This window comes from Sus scrofa, chromosome 3 (assembly GCF_054392235.1).
Source record: "Sus scrofa isolate SSC_HxYL_T2T_F1_AM1 chromosome 3, Sscrofa_HxYL_maternal_Yorkshire_Landrace_v2.0, whole genome shotgun sequence".
Taxonomy (NCBI): domain Eukaryota; kingdom Metazoa; phylum Chordata; class Mammalia; order Artiodactyla; family Suidae; genus Sus; species Sus scrofa.
Genome location: NC_139385.1, coordinates 14,974,130 through 14,998,421, shown reverse-complemented (window position 1 = coordinate 14,998,421; position 24,292 = coordinate 14,974,130). Strand labels below are relative to the sequence as shown.

Genomic DNA, 24,292 nt, shown 5'->3' with positions numbered 1-24,292 from the left:
CTAAAAAAACCCATAATATTAAAATGTAATCACTACCTTATTAAATATGCTCAATAATGATTCTGATAATTTGACACAAAATGAGATTGAAAAGAAAAAGACACACCACCTAAGGATCCAGGCCCTGTCATACCCGGACCTCAGTTGCCCCATATGTAAAACAGGCACGTGGAATTATGTCGTTTACGGTCCTTTTCAACTACAGGAACCAAATCATTTTTTACTGTTACTTTAAATAAATCCTTTAAAGAAAAATCTGATGAAAGGCCAGCCTCATCAAAAGAAATACATCCAGAACCAAAATGTTCCCGGGGGTCCGTGAACTCCTCTCTCCTGCACCTTCCAGGCAGGCTTCTAGCAGCAGGGTGCATTGCCCTCGCCAGTTCTGAAATCGCGGGACCCTCTGAATTTCCAGGTGAAGACCGGCATCAAAGCCAGAGACGATGCAGCAGAACCGTAGTCAGGGGAGTGTCCAGAAGGCAGGGCCACCGCACTGCCCCTGGGCCCGTGAGCCCAAGGCGGGAGCGTCTGGGGAGATCCTGGGGCTTAAATACCTGCTGGGCTGAGCTCTGCTTTTGAAATCAAAGGAGCACGGAAACAACTTCCACAATGATCCAGCCCGCTCAGGGCTTAGAGACACTGATAGGGTGTCAGAACGATGCCAGGAAATAAAAGAATATCAGCAGTCAGAGGAACAAGAAGAATAAACGGTCCATTTCTCTTATTTGGATGTAAGACAAGAGGCAGGCAGCCGCCTCTGGATCAAGCAGAGGCGAGTGTAGGAAAAGGGCCTGAATTTATACATCACTTCGAGATCATCTCTTGACAAATGAGGAAACTGAGGCTCGGCAAGGCTGAAGACAGAACTCAGGGCCAGCCTCCAGCTGGGGCTGGCACGGTCCCAGCCTCTGGATGGGTGCCCCGTGGCCTCCCAATCACACCTAGATCTCTCCTGGGGCAAACGCTCCTCCTGAAAGGCAGATGGAAAAAACCCTGGCAAGCTGCGCGCCTGCTTCCTTATTTGCAAACAGGAATAACACTGGCCCTGTCTGGCTCACAGGGCTGGAGAGGAGATGAAATAAAGCATTGTGAGCTCCTGCAAACTGTAAACCATTGCAAAGATGGAAGGAAATGTAATGATTCCTGGGGCAAGTATTCTTAAGGTCTATTTCAAGGGGAAAATTATTTCAAATATTTAAAGGTCTAGCAGAGAAGAGAAATAAACCAGGATGTACTATCCCAGGTTCCTTATCCAGGGGATTTTGTAAGTATTCACATGCAGAGGTAATGGGGCCCTTCCAAGGCCCTTCTGAAAGGGTCCCAGCAGTGTAAGCATAGGGTCAGGTGTTGCTGTAACATTTGCAAAAAAGCAAGATACTTTTGTTGCAATCAGCTAAGATGACTGTCTCTTGCTGCTCCAGTCTGCCCCCTGTCACAGTTCCGGTGACATGGGCGCAATGGTGGAGGGACACTTCATTGGAATTTGGCTTTGGGACATTTAGACTAAGCATACACTTGGTTTAGCCTTAGTGGAATATGTTTATAATGGTTTCCGGGCTGCCAGATACCATTAAGCTGCCCTGGAGTAATAACACCTTCCAAGAACATTCCTGATGTCATCAATGCAGAGTAGAGTTAATACAAGTGACTATATATATTAAAAAAAAAAAAAAAAAAAAAAAAAAAGCCTTGTCATCTTATAGCTTGTACAGCAAAGGGATAAAAGTCATCCCAGATTTGGCAACAATTCTGCAAATGCAGCCGACATAGTCAATATTAAATTGTGAAGCTAAAATTCATTTTCTAAAGTATAAACTCTTTAAAAAAAAAAGGGGGCCACTCAACCATCCTGAAAAATCAAATTGCCTTTCCATTTTGTCAACAGAAAAGGATATCCCAAATTGCTATCATATGAAGAGTCAGTCAAATAATATTTAGTCAAAAAAGTAAGACAAAAATGTAGAGTAGCTAATAAAAATATATTATTTTCTTGGGATCGCTGATGTTGGTGAGATTTGTCAGCTTTTTTAATGGCAATTTTTTTACAATTTTTTTTCTCATTCTAGATAAGTATTTACTTTTGCACCTAATTCTGTATTTCTGATCTCACATTCCTTTTCATAAAGAGGAAGCCAAAACTGTATAAGCTTCAAGCCCCAATAAACCCTGGATCCCGAGCCTCCTAATTGAGTGCTCTAACGTTTTTCATTTCCATCAGCTTTGCTCACTTAGGAAAAACAGCTCAGAATTTGAAACAGTGGGTAGAAAAGCTGTAAAGAAGAGCATCTTCTAACGATGATGAAAGCTCACAGAATCCTTTGTCTCGAGTTCTTTAAGAAAACGCTTTGTCTGAAATAGATGGGGAGAAAATCTTACCTGAGTGCACATCGACGCAGACTCCCCAAGAGGAGAGTGTGGCTTTTTGAACTTGATGAAGAGCTTCATTTTTTGGTAACTACCTATATATGAGAATCATTCAAAGGTGGCTTATGGCACAATAAGAGTAATACAATTAATCCAAGACAAACACTGGAACCATGATTTTAAGAGGAAGGAAGGAGAATAAATGAGTTCTGGAGGAGTTCCCACTGTGGCTCAGTGGTAACAAACCCAACTAGTTTCCATAAGGACACAGGTTCGATCCCTGGCCTTGCTCAGTGGATTAAGGATCCGGTGTTGCCATGAGCTGCAGTGTAGTGAGCAGACGCAGCCTGGATCTGGCATTTCTGTGGCTGTGGAAAAGGCCAGCGGCTGCGGCTCTGATTCAACCCCTAGCCTGGGAACTTCCATGTGCTGCAGGTTCGGCCCTAAAAAAATAAATAAATAAAAATAAAAAATAAATAAACAATGGGTCCTGGGAACCACACGGCCAAGGAACATCACACCTACTGTTCCCACCTTGGCCTTGGGAGGACTTCTCCAGCTAATGCCACAACCTGCTTGTGTGTCCTGGTCACACTCAGGGCCCCTCCTGCCATCTATCCTTGTGGATATCCTTACCCCCACCTGACCCAGTGCCCCTTCCTCTGGCCAATCTGTCACCTCTCTCCACTCAAACAAAGCCTTCCCAGGTAGCCTCTAAGACCCCATCCCACAGCAGGTAATTCCATGTGGCTTCAGCCTCTGTGCAGCAAACTCCTCCCCTTATTTGCTTTCCCTGAAACCTGACCCTCCTCAAAGACGCAGACACCTCCTCCGCTTGAGGTGGACCCATTGCCTAAGCCCTGAGTTCATGTGGAGCATCTCCCCACGCCCCCAGTCTATCTGCCCAGCATGCCTCTCTCATCGGCTCTTGTGCAAAGTTCTCCTTTTAGTGTATAAACAGGCCCCGGGCTCTCTAGTCTGGCTGAGGTCCTTCCATCCATCCATCCAGCCAGCCATCCATCCATCATCCATCCATCCATCCATTCCATGTATATGGAAAGAGGATCCACCATGTGCCTGACACAGCGCTTCATGCTGGACCTATTGTGGGAACTGAGAATGACACAACCCTTTCCTTTCCCTTCTCCCTGGCACTGCTCTTCCCCACATTTTGCTGACCCCTGATTCAATCATGGTCACCCCCACCAGACTCAAAGGTCCCCGTATGCCTGTGTCTCAAACCCAAAGGTTTGCTAAACTGAACTGAAAATAAGATAAACCATGTTGGTTCCACTTGCATGGTTGGGAGCTGCAAGCATGCCAAGTGCCACCAGGACGAACAAGCTTTTGCATGAGCTTAAGCTCACCAAAAAAAGCATCCGACTGGGAGCTCCTGTTGTGGCACAGTGGTTAACGAATCTGACTAAGAACCATGAGATTGCGGGTTCGACCCCTGGCCTTACTCAGTGGGTTAAGGAACCGGCATTGCCGTGAGCTGTGGTGTGGGTGGCAGACGCGGCTCAGATCCTGCATTGCTGTGGCTCTGGTGTAGGCCGGTGGCTACAGCTCCGACTAGACCCATAGCCTGGGAACCTCCATATACCGCGGGAGCAGCTCAAAAAAAAAAAACATCCCACTAAATGAGTCTGGGATTTTGCTGGACAGCCTTAACCATGTGGAAGCTTCTTGGGTTGTCCCCATGATAGCAAGGTTCAGCAAAGACCCAGGAGCTCAAGGAAGGTGGCGTTCTCACTCATCACCCAGGGGAAGCTTGGAGCACCTCGAGGAAGAAACAGGTAACACATCAGGGTTACACACAGGGTCCTGTGACCCGGACTCTAGTAGAGATGACAAAGAATCAAGTTTGTGCCAGAACAGAATTGGCTCCAGCAGGTGACATCTTCATCACAGGCGGCTAACCTGAAATCTATGGGTTCCCTCCTTTTTTTTTCATTCCAAGTGAATTTTCAAAACATCGAGTAGAAAACTATAAATGGTTCCCACATGAGGAGGTGGTTAGGTCAAATGGATTTTTCTGATATCAGAAAATATATATAATTTTCTCCCAAATTCAAAACCACAGACACAATCCCCAGGAGAAGGAAACAATGGTGCCCTGACACTCCAGTCGACTTCGGAAAGGGCTCCGCTCCGTGATGCGACCGCGAAGAAAAAGGTGAAAGGTGGCGGAAGATGATACAGAAAAGAAACAATGCATTCCCACAATGATGCTCATTATAGCTTGACTGAGAGGCTGCCTCCCAGACCCTGTCACTTCCTGGGCCCTCACAGCATGTGGGTACCAAATCCTATCAAAGCTGCAGCAACGGGTCTGAAATGACTTTCTCCCATGCATCTGCATGGGGACATTGGCTGCTTCTGGGAAAAGGCTATTCTCCTGTTGGCACTGGAGCTCCAGGACAAGGGGGCCAGTTCTTTCCACCTAAAGGGCATCCTGTTGTCCCTCCTTGCTCAGTGAGCCAGGCATGTGCCTAAGCTCTGCAATGACTACCTCTTGTCCAACAGCAACAAAGCCATCAGGACTGCCTCTACCTGTGCATTCAGAGCCTGCACTTGCTGGGGCTGAGGTCAGGGCAGGGAATCCACTAGAGTTTAGAGTAGGGGGTAGCTTTCTCCTAAAGTTAACTCTTGAGGATGGCTAGGGAAGCTGTGAAACCGAATTGGACAATTTTTGTTAAGTATCAAGGCTAAAACCTACTGGTCCATCTAAGAACTGATTCTTCATCTTTGGCCAGGATGTTGCCAGCCCTATGCTAGGGACTGAATATTTGTGTCCCCCCCCAAATTCCTATGTGGAAGCCCTAAGGGGATGGTACTTAGAGGTGGAGTCTTTGGAAGGTAAAAACCTCATGAAGGTGGAAGGCCATGGTGAGATTAGTGCTCTCAGAAGAAGAGTGAAAGAGCCAGCCTGCCCTCTCTGCTCTCTGCCGTGTGAGGACACAGCAAGAAGGCAGAGTTCTGCACATCAGGAAGCGGGCCCTCCCCAGAACCCTGATCTCAGACTTCCCAGCCGCCAAATGTTTGGACCAAATGTTTGTTGTCCAAGCCCCCAGGCTATGGTGTTTTTGCTATGCAGCCCAAGCTGGCTGAGACAGTCTCTGCCTAAATGTACAGTCTTAGCCCAAACAGTGCCCAGAACAGGTGTCTGAATTTCCCACTGGTACTCAACACTGGAATAACATGGTATTTATTCCAGTAGGGCCTCCTTGGGGGTTCTATTCCTGAGTGCTCCTTAGCCTGGCCATTCATAGCAGCTGGCCCTGTGGGTCCCCCTTTTCCTTCTCTTTATGATTCCTGAGCCAAAGCCACCCACTCTCCTGGTGAGACCACCACCAACTCTGGGTACCAGTGGCTCTTACCTGAGCAGCATCCTGCTTCCCTGCTTGTGCGAACAAAACTCCTCTTCTGGGTGTGGACCCCACCCCTTGCGGACCACAATGACCCTATCCTGCTAAGGCACAAGTAGGCAGGTGACACAGATAAGGCCTCATGCAAGCCCTAAGCCTCAGCCCCGGTGATGGGTTCAGACACAGGCACATGCCTCAAACCAGACCAGAGATTTCCCTAAGCCCCTCTGATGGAACTCACCAGTTACCATCTTAGCTGTCAGATGAGGAAGCCCATCTACAAGGGGCTTGAAGACATCACCAAAAACCCCTGGGTTGAGCCTTATCAGAAGCCAGACACTACTTTGAACTTCCCAGTTACAGGAGCTAATAATAAATTCCTGCCTCCTCCTTTTCATGCCTAAATGAGGATAAATTGGTTTGCTATCATCTGGAGCCAAGACAGTCTTGATGAATAGATATTCCTACATCAGTGTCCTCAACCTGATCTTTTTCATATCTGCTCCCACCTGCTGCCTTCCTCTCTCAGGGGAAGTGGGAAGTAGAGGCATGCTGACCGAGTGACCTCATCCTGCTGTGCCGCCAATAAGCCACGCGACCACAAGGAGGTTATTAAAATCTCAGCTGCCACCAGGGTGAAGCGGAGATAATCCCATTGCCCTCACTGGGTAACCATGAAGACAAAGCATGTGAGGGCAGTGTCCCGGTACCCTCCAGGGCTCTGGACCCCGTTCCCTCCCATAACCTCAGGGATGCTCTCCGTTACTCCTCTCTCATATCCAAAGGCATGAAAACTCCCAATGGAGTAGAAAATGCTACTTTCTCTCCACCTGGACAAAACATGCTCAAATAGTACAACCCAGACCCCAAGACACACCGACCAAACACAAAGTCAGAACTTCAGGCTAATATCAAAGAGGACTGAGAAACAAAAATCATTAAATGAACCAAACGACTATTTAATTTTGATAAAAGGCAACATCCCCAGTGAAGACATGACAGCCAAGAAAGCACACATGCAGAGTTCTGTGGTGGCTCCGTGGGTTAAGAACCCGACATGGCGTCCATGAGGATGTGGGTTCAATCCCTGGCCTCACTCAGTGGGTTAAGGATCCAGCGCTGCTGAAAGCTGTGGTGTGGGCTCGGATCTGACATTGCTGTGGCTGTGGCCTAGAGCTGTAGCTCCGACACGAACCCTAGCCTGAGAACTTCCATATGCTGAAGGTGCGGCCCTAAAAAGAAAAAAAAAAAAAAAGTGTACATGCAAAATATCCAAAAGAATGTTAGCAAAGCCAGGTATCACCCCCTGGTGGAATTTTCTCCCCTCCCAGAACACCGTTCTTCATCCCTCTGGGCCTGAGCACCCCTCTATGGAAGTTCCCCCATGCTCTAACCTATACAAGGCAGCAGAGAAAACAAGACGGAATTAACAGTCAGATGCACTGTAGCGGTTGAATGGTGTCCTCTGAAAATTCATGTCCACTGGGAATCTTTTTTGAACTTAACTTCAGATGAGGTCATACTGGATTAGGACCCAGCGACTGGTGCCCTTAGGAGAAGAGGGCACATGAAGACGGAGGCAGAGACTGGAGTGGCTTGTAGTGACATAGCTACAAGCCAAGGAACACAAAGGCTTCCTGGAAACCACCAGAAGCTAGAGGAAGAAAGAAAGGGTTCCTTCCTAGAGGCTTCAGAGGAAGCAGAGCCCTGCAGACACCTGGATTTCAGACCTCGAGGCTGCAGAAATCTCAAATAAATGTTTGTTGGGGTGAGCCACCCAATTAGTGGTCGTCAAGACAGACGACACAAGTTCTGGGAAATGAACACAAGTGTGCAGGTGACCCAGGGCCAGTCACTTAGCCTCTCTGAGCTTCAGTTTCCCCATCTGTGATCTGAGATACTAGTAACAGGGCCAGTTCATATGGCTGTTATGAGGATTAGGTAAAAGCATGGTGTGATGGTTCGTTTGATGGGCCACCTGACTGGCCGCAAGATGCCCAGGTTAGATGTTATTTCTGAGGGTGTCTGTGAGGTCGTTTCCAGATGAGACCAGCATTTGACTCAGCAGACTCAGCAGGGCAGCTCTGCCCTCCTCATAGTGGGTGGGCATCACCCAAGCCATTGAGGGTCTGTGTAGAATGAAAGGCAGAGGAAGGAGGAACTTGCTTCCTGCCTCACCGCAGAGCCTGGACGTCGCACCTGCTCATCTTCTTCTGCTCTCGGACTGAGATTTATACCACCACCAGCCCTGGTACCCAGGCCTTCAGACTCAGACCAAACCACACCACTGGCTTTTCTGGGCCTCAAGCCAACTCGTATAATAAACATCTCTCTCTTTCCCTCTCTCTCCCTCTCTCATATATATATAAATAAAATTTATTAATAATAAAGTACAATTATTGCATATACATAAGGTAATAATTTATATTATAGCTACAATATTTATATAAGAATTATATACTATATACTACAGAATTATTCTACATATATATGGAATAACTGTATTGTTATTATATATTATATGTGTAATAATTGTATTAATATATATTATACATGTAATACTGTACTGTTAATTACTGTATATCTTTATAATGTGTAATACATGACTAATATATTATGTAACAAATAAGTCATAATAAATATATATGATAGGTTACTCTTATTAATTACTTATAGATGTGTCCCTTATCCCTCCCTTCCCCCACCCCCACCCCCAGGCACATCTCAAAAGTGAAGGGGAGCTGCCTGGCTTGACTTGCTCTGAAGCATCATCAAAGAGAAGTTAGGGAAAAAGTGCCCAATTATCTGAAGCTCCAAACACAAGCTCTGTTCACAAATTAATTTTTCAAACAAAACAGAAACAACAGATTTCAAGTTTCCTTCCGTTTTGTGTAACTGAGATGCTTTCTTTCAGGGGGAAAAAAGCAGGCCGGGAAAGCCGCATGCAAATAACTGAAAAGGAAGACCCCAGATGGGGACTGGGGTGAGAAAGGATGCACCCGGGGTGAGGCCTGAAAGGACAACCCCTCCCCTTCGTGGGACAGCTGTCTTCTTCCTTCCTCCTTTCTTTCCTTTTTCTTCCTTCCTTCCTTCCTTCAGCTTTACTGAAATGTAATTGATACGCAAATTCGACACATACTTTCAAGTGTACAATTCGCTGAGTTTGGACCCAGGCATACACTCATGCGGTCATCACCACAATCAATGTAATAAACCTATCCTTCACCTCCAAAAGTTTCCTTGTGCCCCTTGTTTTTTCTTGGGGGAGGGTGGTAAGAAGAACATTTAACGTGCCATCCACTCTCTTTAAAACATCTTAAAGGGCACAATAACAATTGCTAACAATCTCTAAAACTTACGCATCTTGCATAATCACAATTCTATTTTTTTTAATTAATGAATTAATTTATTTTTTGCTTTTTTAGGGCCGCACTCTCGCTATACGGAGGGTCCCAGGCTAGGGACTGAATCAGAGCTACAGCTGCCAGCCTACACCACAGCTCACGGCAACACCGGGTCCTTAACCCACAGAGCGAGGCCAAGGATGGAACCCGAAACCTCATGGTTCCTAGTCGGATTCCTTTCCTCTGCGCTGCAGTGGGAGCTCCCGTCATAATCCAAATGTTATACGCATTCCACAAGGAGCTCCCCTCCCCTACTCCTTGGCCACCACCTTACTCTCCGCAGCGATGAGTTTGACTAGTTTACATACCTCACGTAAGTGCAATCATGCGGTATCTGTCCTGCGACAGCTAATTTCCCCAACAAAATATCCTCCAGGTTCATCCATGTTGTCACATTTGGCAGAATTTCCTTCTTAAAAGCCGAACACAATTCCCCAGTATGTATACAGCACATCTGACCCAGTCACCTGTTGGAGGTCATTTAGGTTGTTTCCACCGCTTGGCTCCTGTGAACACGAGGGAACGTGTTCAGATCTTCAATATCCTGATTTCAATTCTTTCAGATAAATTCCCAGAAGTGGGACTGCTAGATCGTATGGTAGCTTTATTGCGAATTTTTTGAGCAACCTCCCTACTGTTTCCGTGGAGACCGCACCACTTTCTGTTCCCAGCAGCAGTGTATGTTCCAATCTCTCTACCTCCTCATCAAATAGCGTTTGTTTTTTAACAGTAAGTGCGAGGTGATATCTCCCTTCATTTGCATTTCCCTGATGATTAGTGACGTTGAACGCTTTTTCATACATGTGTTGGCCATTTGCGTATCTTCCTTGGAGAAACACCTATGCAAGTCATTGCCTGTGTTTAATCAGATTATTTGAGGGGTTTTTTTTTTTGCTACTGAATTGCAGGAGTTCCTTATATATTTTAGCTATTAAACCCTTGTCAGATATATGGTTTGCATATATATTTGCATTCCGTAAGCTTCCTTTCATCCTGTGATTGTTTCCTTTGCTGTGCAAAAGCTCTGTAGTTTGATGATGTCCCATCTATTTTTGCTTTTGTTGCTTGTGCTTTTGGTGTCATATCCAAGAAATCATTGCCAATCATTGCCAATGTCAAGAAGAGCTCCCTGATGTTTTCTTCTAGGACTTTTACACTTTTAGGTCCTATGGGTAAGTCTTTAATACATTTCAAATTGATTTTTGTATATGATGTAAGATAACGCAATTTCATTCCTTTGCATGTGGATATCCAGTTTTCCCAGTACCATTTCTTAAAAAAAAATAAACTATCCTTCCTCCGTTGTGTGTTCTTGGCACACCTGGTCACACATACAGTGACTGTATGTGTGAGGTTTATTTCTGGGCTCTCTATTCTGTTCCATTGGTCTATATTCTGTCCTAATGCCTGCACCATACTGTTTTAACTACTGTGGCTTTGTAATATATTTCAAAACCAGAAAGTATGTTACTTTGTTTAGCTGTCTGCCCTTTTTTTTCAGTGCTTCTGGATCACCAAAGAAATGTCACACAAACTGTAATGCAAACCCCACCCCCTGATGTCTGTAAAGGGCTCAGATCTGCACTCTTGCTCTCTCTTAAAATACCCTCCCACCCAGCCATTCCACAGACATTTACGGCAACACCGTTCATAAGCAAGCCACGATTCTAACGTGCTGGGGAGAGCGAAGCCAACAAAACAGAGAACGTCTCTGCCTCTATGGTGCTGATATCTGCTGGGCAGGAGAGATAAGGAAACATTAACAAATGATAAATGTAAGTACAGGAAGTAATCAGTGCTATGAAGAAAACGAAATAAGAGCATGGGGGTGGGAGGAGCTGGGGGCTGTGGTCTCCAGGAAGGGTGCTCCATCTCACCTTCGATTCTACCTCTCTGCAGTAAGACCCAAGTTCTCCTAGGGAGTCAGGATAGAGCCCTGACTTAAAGAAAGGAGCTCTGCAAGTAGGACAAGAATAGAGCAAGGCAGCCCACGCCTGAGAAAGAGAGGTTCTTTCACCTGAGCCTGTAAAAGCAACCCTGCTTCCTTCCCCTCCTGGTCCCCCCACCCCTTCACACAAAGTCACCAGGGCATCATTTACCCCTTCCTCAGCGGGCAGACCACCCAAAGTGTTTTCTCCCTCAGAGTGTCCTCCATAGACCTGCGGGGGAGACGGGCCCCCACCCTGCCAGCACTGGCCTAAGCGTTCACACCTGGGCCACAGCATCCCCCCAAGTGCCCTGGGACTCAGAGGGCCTTGCCCCTGTGTGGGCATCGGCATCACCGGTGGGGCTCAGCAAACACAGGTCCACCTGGGCCCAGCCTACAGCTTCTGGTTCTGGGGCCTGGGGTGGTATCCAGCAATCTGCATTTCCAACAAGGTGGCTGGTGATGCTGCTCTCGCAGATCTGGGGGGCCCTCCCCCAACCCTGCTGTGAGGAAGGGATTATTATATCTACTTGACCAAGAAGGAAACTAAAGCTCTGTAAACCAAAACATTTGCCAGGGCAGCAGGAAGCAAACATGTTCCTGGGTTCAACTCCCGCAGTCAGCAGGGGCCTCATTTCTGAGACAGGCCTTCGCACCCTGCCCACCCCTTCCCCAGGGAGGCCAGGGATGGGAGAGCAGGGTTTGTGATCTGCTCACCTGCGGATCCCTGGGGCCAAGGCTGTTCCCCATCAGTCCCCTACCTCGATAACCCTGCAGTTAATCAGGTAACATTTTCTGCTTCTTTTTTCTTTTTTTTTTTTTTCTTTTTAGAGCCAAACCCATGGCATGTGGGGGTTCCCAGGCTAGGGGTCGAATCAGAGCTACAGCTGCCGGCCTACATCACAGCCACAGCAACACCAGATCCGAGCCCCGTCTGTGACCTATGCCACAGCTCAGGACAACCCAGATCCTTAACCCACTGAGCAAGGCCAGGGATCCAAACTGCAACCTCATGGTTCCCAGTAGGACTCGTTTCCGCTGCACCACCACGGGGACTCCTCAGGTCACTTTTTCTTCTAGGACTTCTTGCCTTCATTTTGAAATGCAAATCAGAAGCAAGCTCTGAGCTTTCCTGTCCACGTAATACCTGCAGCATCTGCAGGCCCGGTGCACCCACGCAAATACACCCGGGCACGGACACCAGGGAGTTTCCCATCAGACCATTGATGTCAGCCAGGTGGCACCTTCGGATGTACTTTAACCTAGTACCCTGTGTGCTGACGACAAGTGCCAAGCTCTTGACAAATGTCTTCTGAAGGGATCTGTGCGGAAATTAAACATGTGATGGTGGATCTCTGAGAGAAACGGAGCATCCCTTGAAACGAGTGGTGGGCAGGAGCCAGCCTTGCAAGCGTGAGAACAGCTGTTAAACTGCAGAAGCTCTGCAAGCTGCTGGTGGTCAACCACTGAGACCGTGGCAGGAAGATGTGCCCAGAGCACCCCTCAACCGCCCATCCTCTCACCTCTGCCCGACCGGAGAGTCTCTCTGCTGGCACAGCACTGCATGACAGGGTCAGAAGGATTCTAAAATATGGGGCTTGCTGGGCTGAGCCGCCAGGCACTTTCTGTAGGCGGACATCTCAAAAATGACTCCCTGGAATTAAAATCGCGGTCAATGAAAACCTAGGATTCTCTCCACGGCCCCGCCCCTCTCTCCTTCTAACACAGACACATTATCTCGGAGGAGAAAATTGATTAGAAATGCCACTATTTTATTTGACCATTAGTAGCAATCAAACTTTTCACAGCTGATCAACAGAAAGCTCAGCCAGGAGTTCCCATTGCGGCTCAGCACGTTAAGAACCCGACATCATGTTCGTGAGGATGCAGGTTTGATCCCTGGCCTCGCTCAGTGGGTTAAGGATCTGGAGTTGCTGTGAGCTGCTGCATAAGTCAGATGTGGCTCAGATCCGGTGTGGCTGTGGCTGAGGCGTGGGCTGGCAGCTGCAGCTCTGATTGGACCCCTGGCCTGGGAACTTCCATGTGCCACAGGTGCAGCCCTAAAAAGAAAAAAATAAAAGTAAAAAAAAAAATTAAAAAAAAAGAATGCTTAGCCTACGGCTCTTTATTCTGCACCCCCCTTCTAATTCCCAGAAAGAAATATTTATTGTCTCCAAAATCCCATAGGAGAACTAAGCTCTTAAGAAATTTTGCTCCCTATCAACTCTGAATACAATATTCTGGTGGATAAAGGACAGAAACCAGGGACCCACAAGTGAGTATCTCTCACAGTCCACCTTCATTCAACTCTTTGCTGACTTTGCTCACAGAGGAGAGGGTATAGCATGAATAATTCAAATCCCCAGACAACCCAGAAAACTACATTTGGGCCCAACTCTCAACTACAGCCATAACCAGGGAGAAAATAAGCCAGCCTACATTTCATTATCTTCCATTTCTCTTGTCTGAACCAACTGAGGATGGCATTGAGGGGTAAAACAAATGATCCAAGAGGGAAAAGGAATAATCCACAAACTATATAAACAGCTTCTTTTATGAGCGAGAGTTGACAGTGTTTGAAATTGGAGTAAGGTCTCCAATAACATTTCAGAGGACTGGTATCTAGGAAGCAAGGTGAGTGATGACAAGAGGTCGCCTACACCTAAAGTGAATCTTCTATTAAAAATCACAGCGGAATATGCAGTGTCAACTCCGGTGCAGTCTGTGTGACATTCCCATGGAATTATATGTATATAAAATGGTTAAAAATAACAAAGCAGATGAAAAACAGTCTCGTCGACCTTCATTGCTAGTAAGAGTAATATGTTCCTTCAATCCTGGGGTTTTACACCAGCAGTGATCAAAACAGCTCCATAGCAATAAAAAATCATCATGCCCTCCTTTCTTTGGATTGCACTTTTCCATTTGCAAGGCTCTTCTTCACTGTCTGTAGGGTGAACAAGCAGCTATGATTATCTCCATTTCACAGAAGGGGACAGGCAGGTGTAGGCTTTAAATGATTTGCAGGGTGTTGCAAGGGTGATAAGTAGCAGAAAGGGAATTTGGTCCCAGGCTTCCAAGAGTGTGTTCTTCCCACCTGTGCCACATGGGCCCTCAAGAGTCCCATCACCTTGCCTGCCTCACCAAGCACTGGATAACAAAGTCTCTCACCAAGCGGTATAAAGTAAACCCTTACTCAGGGAATCCTGCAGCCAAGTTTCTGAAGTGTAAGCTGAAGGCATACAAGAGAAAGAGGCTCATGAGGGCAATAACCGAAGCCAGCTTTTAACAATGCATCCATGTCCTTCCATATATAAAGATATGCATGACATCTACATACACAATAGAATGGCTAAAAAGAGACCTGACAATAACAAGTGTTGGCAAGGATGTGGAGCAACTAGAACTCTAATATGTTGCTGCTGAGAATGCAAACACTCACTCACCATAGGGCCCAGGAATTCCACCCCTTGGTGATCACCCCAAAGAAACAAAAACATATTTTCCCACAAAGACTGTCTATGAATGTTTAACAGCAGCTTTATTCAGGATCGCCCATTCATACATTGGAAAACTACCCAGCACTAAAAAGGAATGGATTTCTGATGGATGCAACCACATGGATGAATCTCAAAAGTATTATACTGAGTAAAAGAAGTCAGACCCAAAAGGCTGATTCCACCTGTAGGACATTCTACAAAAGAAAATCATAGAAGGGAGCAGATCGGGGCTGCTTGAGGATGAGGTTGAGGACTCTAAAAGGGCACCAGAGGAGCTCTTAGGGTGATGGAACTGCTCTGTGTCTCAACTGAGGTGAGAGATACATGGCCACATACACTGTCAAAATGCATGGAATTGTACACCTACAAAGTGAACTGTATTATATGCAAATTAGACTTCAATGAATTTCACTTAAAGGGAAAAACCTGAATGAGGGCCAGAGGTTTTTAAATCTGCTTCCATAAGATCAGATTCCTTCAAATCCTGCTTCTTAGACACGGAGTACCTGAGAGCAAAGTGACGCTGGATGTGGGGTGGAATGAATGGGACTTGGGCGCACTTTGCCTCCAGCTGGCCATACCCCTTTGGGAGCCCTGGTCCCTCTCTGAGCATCACCCCACTCCCAGGCAGAGCAAGGACGATGCCAGGTCTATGCCTGACAGATTATAATGGGTGGTAGTTTCTTCAATTACAGAACCTGGGACAGGGGTCTGGCATCAGGATGGACGGTCTTTGCTGTAAAGATTTTTTTTTTTAAAGCAAAGTGCAGCATCCTTAGGCAGAAAAAATTGAAGGGAACTGAATTGGCAGCAAATTGTTATGCTCAGCTTCTCAAACACATTTGAATGAGTGAGTCTTTAAAAGCTTCTGTCAGCTCACTTTAGAAATGAAGTTTGATATTATTAAGACTATCTGATACGAAACAATTATATAAGTATAAATGGGAGATTCATTTAAAGGGTCATGATGAAATCCCTGGAAAATGCCTTCCTGGTCCTTTTCTTTTTTTTTTTTTTCTTTCATCTGACTAAATAAGGTCAGATAAGATGAGGACAAAACTAAGCCAGCATGCAGAATTCAAATTACTTGAATTACTTTTTTTCTTTTCTGCAGCTGAACTTCAGAAGGTGGGAGGGGACGTGAACAGCCTCAACTGAAGCTAAGTCCTTCTGTTCTGTACCAAATGGCAATTACTCTTCAACTATTTTTTTTCAATCCATCCACTCAGCAAACATCCACCACCTCAAACAAATTTGCTAAAAGAGGCAGAAGAGCGTAGGGGTTCCAAACACAGCTTAAAAATCGAGACTTGCTGAGGCTGAGGGAGTGTGTGTCAAGGCCATTTTATTATTTTCTCTACTTTATACATTTGTAAAATTCTATAATAAGAAAAGTGACAAAGATGACAGGGGGTGGAGTGGGAGACAGCAGAGAGAGAGAGAGGAAGAGAGAGAGAAGATGCTCCAGGAAGCCAGAAGACCAGGGTGCAGACCCCTGCTCCTACATGCTTGCTGTGTGCCCTTAGGCGAGTTTCTTAACCATTCTGTGCTTCGGTTTCCTCTTGGTAAAATAAGGCTAATAACAATACCAACTCACAAGGTTGTTGTGTGGAAGAAATGAGTTTAAAGCACATTTCCTTTTTTTTAATCTTTTTTTTCTTGTCTTTTTTAACAGTCACACCTGTGATATATGGAAGCCGGCCTAAGGGCAACTGAGGCCACAGCCACAGCCCTGAATCCTTAACCCACTGAGCAAGGCCAGGGGTGGAACCTGCATCCTCACAAAGACAACTTCGGGTTCTTAACCCATTGAGCCACAATGGGAACTCCTTAAAGCCCATTTTTTATACATGTAAGGGAGCGGAGAGACATTTAAAAGTACATACCATGTGTCAGACATTATACAGAGAGATGTGACATATACAAATACACACACACACACACACACATTCCTAAAGCCTCTAAATCAGTACAAAGTAGTTCACAGACTATATTAAATCTCTGATCCTGAGTTGATTCCCTGCATTGTGCTCCGGTCAGGTTTCGTAACAAATTTATCGAATGGGCTGAACCCCATGGAGTAAAAATGCAATGGCTCCATTTTTCTCCCATGGCCTCCACCACGGTGCTCTGTCAGGTCCCTTCCCTGTCCGCTGATCATCTCAGACAGAGCCGTCAGCCTTCTCCTCCCTCTCAGTTACAAGAACAAAATATGCTAGGAAATCACGACTGAAAGTGAGAATTTAAAAGGTGCAACACAGCCCTGTGGGACCCCTTCAACTCCCGTCCAGCTCCCAGCATCGTCCCTCCCCTCAGCTGGGGCCCCATGCGAGGGTCAAGGCCCCACACAAGCAGATGGGCCGCCGGCTGGGCTTCCAGGCTTCCTCCCCTCTGCCCCCCAACCTCCTGGCTCCTCCAAGACCCAGCAGAGGAGAGTGGATGGGACAGAGCAAGGCAAGCAAGCTCCCACCTTTTAAAGACTTTGCTGCTCCATTTTCTTTAGATTCCACATATGTTGTGATGATGGCTGTACAATTATAAATACAATTTTTAAAAATTTAAAAAAAGAAAAAAAAAGAAAAACTTTGCTGCTCCAGTCTGTTGATACCTCCTGGCAGGGGATCAAAGGTGAGCTCTCCTGTGTGGCATTTCCAAGGGCCCTGGCCAGGCCGTGAGGCTCTCTGTACTGTACCTGATGCAGTGATGAGCCCTCCTAGGAACTGTATTGGACCTGACCTTGGCGGTCTCAGTGCCCATGTCAGCTCCACAGCAGACCCCCCCCTTCCAGCCTGCCTCTTGCCCCGCCCCAGGTCTGCAGGGGTCTGTGAGAGACTCGCACCTGCTTACCATGTAGGTGGAAGGAGACACTGCGAGGCACCCACCCTGCCACCTGCTGGCCTTCTGACTTTAGAATTCCCCCAGCCTCCCCCGCCCCAATCCAAGAAACTCATGTCAGTTTCTTCCACATTCCAGAGGCCCCTAAGAACATTCGCATCCAACACGGCTCCCTGGTCCAAAGATGAGCCTATAAGAGCTATGGCCCAGAAAAATAAATAATTAAAAAAAAAAAAAGGAGTTCCCGTTGTGGTGCATCGGGTTAAGAACCCAACTAGTATCTGTGAGGATGTGGCCCCTCTCAGTGGGTTAAGGATCCGGCATTGCCATGGGCTGTGGTGTAGGTCGCAGATCCAGCTAGGATCCATGTTGCTATGGCTGTGCAGCTCCGATTAGATCCCTAGCCTGGGAACTTCCACAGGGGCAGCCCTTTAAAAAAAAAAAAAAAAAAAAAAAGAACTAGAGCTCAGCAAGCATCCCACAAGGGAGGGAGATGCCAGCCTCCTCTTCAGGAAGGTACCCTCCATCTCTATGTTTGTTCTGCTTAGATTTGACCTTCGGGGGAACCAGTCCTATTGAGAGAGAAACAGAAACATCCTATCTCTCCCCTAACTCTCTCCTCCGTGAACTCACGAACTCAAGTTGTCCTTACAAAGGAGACGTCACTGAGGGGCTGGACCAATCCCGCTCTTTGCAAAGTCCTTCCACTAAGGGTTCCGCCTTCTCTATAAATAATAGAACATTCTCCCTGATGGCTCTCCGCTTGGAGTAAGAAACCAGAATTCCCAAGCAAAGGGAAAGTCCCCTTAGACATCCCAGTCCTGGCTTTTACATAAAGAAAATGACTACTCTCCATGGCTTTAAGGCATACGCAGGATAAAGGAGGCTATGAAACAGCCAGAACACACAGGAGACAGAGAGCTTCAAAATCCATCAGCAAAGGAACAGATATTTCCTGAATCAGATGCAAGAAATATCATCTCAAGGGAGCACACATTTCTGGAAAGGCAGGCAAGTAGCCATGAAAATTGCCTTCTCATATTTCCAGCTGAATTATCCCTCCTTGATAAATGATTTCCAAGTCATTTCCAGCTGTTAGGTTTATTTACACCCATTTTAAAGATGACATGACATCCCAAAAGATACATGACTTCCTGAAGGGGAGAATACTGAAAAATTCATAACGAGGGAGATCAAGGTTAATAGCTCAATCCCCACTGTCACTCTGGAAGGCAGGAGAGTGAGCAAGCGGTCTCAGCAAGAGCGATCCCCTGCTTTCCGACCTCAGGGCTGCCCGCGTGCCTCCGAATCTCTACTTACAAATAGTGGAACTCAACTGACCAGGACCAGAGCCGGATATACAACCGACAAGGTGCTCAGAAACTTGCAGCCTAACAAATGAGACAGGCAAGCAAGCAGGATGCACCAGACAGCTTTGGAAATAGGAGGATGGTGCTAGACAAGCCAGAACAGGATTCCTGAAAGTTCTAAAGACCAGACAAGAGAGGCAGGCAAGGAGGTGGAAGGACATGTCCTCCGTCTCTTAATTAACAAGACCTTTCAGAATGACACCATTTCCTAACTCCATGTTCAGCAACATGGGTGCAACTAAAGATTCACTTACGAAGTGAAGTAAATCAGAAGGAGAAAGACGAATACTGTATGATGTCACGTCTATGTGGAATCTAACATGTGGCACACATGAGCTTATCTACAGAACAGAAATAGATTCACGGACATGGAGAACAGACTCATGGTTACTGAAGGAGAGAGGGGAGGGGGTGGGATGGACAGGGAGCTTGGGGGTTAGCAGATGCAAACGACTACATTTAGAATGGATAAGCAATGAGGTCCTACTGTACAGCACAGGGAACTGTATCCAATCTCCTGTGACAGAACATGATGGAAAATATATGAGAAAAAGAATGCGTACACACACACATATTTATGACTGGCTCACTGCTAAACAGCAAAAATTGACACAACATTGTAAATCAACTATACTCTAATTTTAAAAATTAAGAAAAAAAAAGAATGACCCCTTCAGAACTTATCTACAAAACAGAAACAGACTCACAGGGAGAACAGATTTGTGGTTGCCAAGGGGGAGGAGGGTTGGGGAGGGATGGAGTGGGAGTTTGGGATTAGCAGATGCCAACTAGTATATACAGGATGGATAAACAAGGTCTTACCACAGAGCACAAGGAACTATGTTCAATATCCTGTGATAAATCATAACAGAAAAGAATACGAAAAAAAATATATGTATGTATAACGGCATCACTTTGCTGCACAGCAGAAATTAACACAACATTGTAAATCCCCTCTACTTCAATTTAAAAAGCCAAAAAAAAAAGAGAAAAAACAGGACACCATTTTAAACCTCAGATCTATGCTCAGTGCATCCTACGCCTTCATCCTCCGCTACTGAAGTCTCACCAAGGTAGTTCCTCTCGATTCAAGCTTCCATCTCCTCTCCACCCCCAGTGACATCATTCAGGTCCAGGGCTTCCTTATCCCTCGCATGGCCTTGGGGACCAGCAGAGCTTGGATTTCTCTTCCTCCTTGCCCAGGTGACTTAGAACCTCAGGATTTCATGGTTCTAGAAAGGCTGGAAGTCTGACATCAAGGCATCGGCAGGACTGGTTTCTTCCGCGGCCTCTCTCCTTGGCGTGGAGACGGTTGCCTCTTCCTGTATCCTCACATGGTTCAACTCTGTACATGTCTATGTCCTAATTTCCTCATTTTTTGGCCATACCCACGGCATTCGGAAATCCCTGGGATGGAACCCAAGCCATGGCAGTAACCGGAGCCACAGCCGTGACACCAAGGCACCAAGGAACTCCCTGATTTCCCCTTTTGTATAAGGACACTAGTCACATTAGATTAGGACCCACCCTAAAGACCTGATTATAACTTAATTACCTCTTTCCAGACCTTTCCTCGAAATGCAGTTATTTTTGGAGGTACACAGGGTTAGGGCTTTAACATATTAATTTAAGAGAATGCAATTCAATCCATGATATTCCCCAAGAATTAAAATCATGCCGTGTTCACGCCTGCAATTTGCCTGCAAAGAGAGGTGACATGTAGATAAGGGACCAACAGAGCAATGCATCCTCATGCTCTTTTTTCACCACCACCATCATCGCATGTAAAAGACAGAGAGCTTCCCAGCTATCAGTTGGGATTTCAGAGGTAGCCAAAACATCAATCCCCTCGGAGCGCATGGCTCTTGCAATGGGGGCCAGGCCCATCACCTCCGTCCCTTGCCAGCTGTCCCACTTTCACTCCAGTGTTCTGTACAAATGTCATCATTTTCCATGGAGGTGATGATGCGGAGAAGGTGAGACCATCTGAGTCATCACCACCTATGATTATTGAGAGGAATAAGGGAACTACCTGCACAAAACACCTGCCACAGAGGCCACACCTGCCCGGGATGCCCAACCCGTGGTAATCATGGTTGTCGTCATCATTGACATCAGTATCATCGTGGTCGTCATCACTGTCTTTATCATCATCGGCAGCGTCATCGTCTCCATCAACACTCTCCATTACCACCGTCAACATCACCACCACCATTAATCTCAGCATCATTATCAGCCACATCAGCTTCACCATCATCAATGTGATCATTATCATCGTCATCATTATCGTCATCACAGCTTCACGGTCATCAATATCATCACAGGCATCATCATCACTGTTAGCTAGTCCTCATCAACATTTTTATCTTTGTCACCACCAGCAACAACTTCATAGCAGCAGCAGCAGCAGCATCAATATTATCACTGCCACCAATGATACCCCTGTCATCAACATCATCACTATCGTTAGCATCATCATCACAGCAAACGGCATCCGGGCGAGCTCCTTGCCAAGTCATATGAACACACGTGAGGTCCGTGAAGCCACCTTCCATACGGAGGCACCGGGAAGTCAAATAACTTTCTCAAGGTACACAGGCTGCAGGTAGGGAAACTGCAAGCTGCTCTACTCAATGCCTTTAAGGTCCAAGATGGAACAGGAGCAAGGGGTCCCTGCTAAGTGGAATCCAGAATGTATCTTAAGCTGTGATTCTCAGACGTGACTGCATGTTAGAATCACCCAGGCAGCCTTAAGACTCTGCTGCTGGACCCCAGCCAGGATCTCTGATCCAACCAGTCTGCGTGCAGCCTGGGCACTCATATTTTTCAACCCTCCCCAAGTGATTCCAAAGAGCAGACAAGGGACCCGATTTCCTAGAAATACTTGACTCCTCCCCTTTCATGCCACACTTTATCATTCCCTAGGTTTCTTACTCCTTGAGGTGCTTTTTGGAAGCTGAAAGCCGTGCTCCAAAGCCAGTCGCCCACTCGGGAGGGGTTGTTTTCTGTGACAATCAATAGGATGTTGTAAGACGTTGTCTCTAAACATCGAAATCTAACACTGAGTTTTCATCCTTCTGGAATCAAACCGGCTTAAGAGACGAAAAAGAAAATAATCCAAAAAGCACCTCAAGGAGTAAGAATCCCAGGGAACAATAAAGTGTGGCATGAAAGGGGAGGAGTCAAGTATTTCTAGGAAATCGGGCCCCAAGAAAGTAAATGCCTTGGTTAAAAATACTCTTCCCACTTTCTCTTGGCAAATGGCTCCCACACACAGAAATAATGAAGACAAAGGCTGGGTGTCAGTCGGCAGTCACCCTCTCAGCTTCTGATGTCTTCACAGAGCCAGGCCTCTCCTGGGAGCCAAGGGAGAATGGCAGAATGATAGAAGCATCAGGACATCCGGAGAATCCCCAAAGTGGATGAGACATTGCAAACCCTTTAGTGGTACCTTCCATCCACAGGAAGAAGCTCCTTGACAATACTTCTGTTTGCTCCTGCCTCTGGTCCACGCAGCCTTGCTCTTCCCAGACAGCCCATGGCAATCTTAGGCAGCCCCAGAGGTTAGGGGGCAACCTGACTCACTGCCACTTCCATCTCCTGTCCCCAAGGCCAGGCCATATGGGCCAAGGCAAACCCTCCTTCGATGTGGGATTCCTGCAAATAGCTAGTGACAGTGAGCCCCCCACCCAGCAAGCCTCCCTGGTGTCTTCTCTGCTCCCCTATTTCTTTTTCTCCCATAGGACAAGACCAAGGGCAGCAGGTGTCTTTCCTCTGCATGCACTTTACTTTGTTAATGTCCTTTCTTACACGTGAGGATGTCTGCTAAGCACATTCTCTGAGTGAGCTCACAGGACAGGGGCCATGATCTGCTCCAGGAGCCCATGACCTTTAGCCACTCCAGCTGCTATAACAGAATCCTGCACACTCGGTCACTTAAATGGGAAACATTCATTTCTCCCAGGTCTGGAGGCTGAGGAGTTCACCATCAGGGCCCTGGGAGATGCTGTGTCTGATGAGGTGAGGACCTGCTTTCTGGTTCATAAAGAGCCCCCTGCTGGCTGCATCCCCACATGGTAGAAGGGGCAGTGGGGCTCCCTGGGGTCTCTTTAATGAGTGCACTAATCCCTTTCAAAGGGCGCCACCTCTATGACCTAATTAGCTCCCAAAGGCCCCATCTCCAAACGCTGCCACATTAGGAATTACCTTTCAATTGTGGGGAGTCACACACCCAGTCTATAGCATCCATGCAGGGCCGTGGTAAACACACAGGCTCCAGAGGTAGACCATTCAAATTCTGCTATCCTACAAACCCTATAATCGTGGGCAAGTGGCAGGACGTTTGGTATGCAGTCACAATACTTTATTAGACCCTGTGTACGGGACTTATAAAGAAACTTAAAGCCCTCCTCACCGCCACCTTCAAGTTGCATAAATTCTATCTGAAGAGCAAAGATATTCATGAGTGAAACAGGAAAATGCAAATCCCTCATTCACACCGGGTGGAAACACCCTGCCTTTGTTCCTTCTCCCACTCCCTCCCTCCGCTCACCCAGAGGCCTGCAGCTTTGACCCCTGCCTCTGACACTTCTGGGCTTGGAATCTCTTAGGCAGTCAGATTTTATCACTCCTCCTGAAGCCGGGAGCTCCCTACTCCAGTCCTAGCCGTGAACTCATCCTGGGTCACCATCTCAGCTCCTCCCTCCCAGCAGACACTGCGTACCAGGCTCTGGGCCAAAGGCAAGTGCGACGTCCTAAGAGACCATCAGGAAGGGTTCCAGCCTCCCGCTCCCTGTACACACAGCCTGAGCATCTGTGTCCAGAATCACACCGCGGCCCCACCTCAGGCTCTGCTTCCGTCTGTGTCCCTTCTGCTTCAACTCTCCTCTCCATTCCTTCATCCTGCTTCCAATCTGGCAAACTCCTATGAATGCATCAAGACCCAGTAAAAATAGCAACCTCCCTGGGAAGGTTTTCCTAAGCCTCCCAAGTAGATGGTAAGGCTCTCTTTTCTCTCAGTTCCTGTGCGATATTCCTGAGACCTTTCTCTAGCACGTGGCATGTTTATCTCTAATCTTTCCATTCACGCATCTATCAGCAAACTGAGAATTCCTCGGGGACAGATCCATGCCTCATTCAACTCTGTATCCACAGAGTACAGCACGGATCTTGGCATACAAAAGGTGCTGTATAAATATTTGGATTTTTTTGTTTTTTAAATTGAAATATAGTTGATTTACAATGTTGCATTAGTTTCAGGTGCACAGCAAAGTGATTCGGTTCTATTCTCTTTTCAGATGCTTTTCCCTTAAACGTTATTACAAATATTGAGCAGAGTTCCCTGTGCTATACAATAGGTCCTTGTTGGTTATCTATTTTATATGCAGTAGTATGCTGATGTTAATTCCAAACTCCTAATTTACCCTTTTCCCCACTCATGTAAAGATTTGTTAAGTAGAATCAACTTGTAAGCTAGCATTGCCAAGCCTTCATGAAAGAAAGTATACTCGACTTAAGCCTCATC

General features: G+C 46.6%; 1 protein-coding gene across 5 annotated transcripts in view; it reads right to left on the bottom strand.

Annotated features, from left to right (window-relative positions):
* GALNT17 (polypeptide N-acetylgalactosaminyltransferase 17) overlaps nucleotides 1–24,292 on the bottom strand; it is a 423,891-nt gene that overhangs the window by 316,655 nt on the left and 82,944 nt on the right. For 2 of the 5 annotated variants that reach the window (XM_085016912.1, XM_085016913.1), the window contains exon 2: nucleotides 12,587–12,717. The exons of 2 other annotated variants lie outside the window; for them this stretch is intronic. In XM_085016912.1, the coding sequence (XP_084873038.1) occupies nucleotides 12,587–12,629 (43 nt within the window). In that variant the 5' untranslated portion in view covers nucleotides 12,630–12,717. Of the gene's footprint in view, nucleotides 1–9,444; nucleotides 9,737–12,586; nucleotides 12,718–24,292 lie in introns of those variants that run through there. One more of the 5 variants, XM_085016915.1, reaches the window with a different exon arrangement.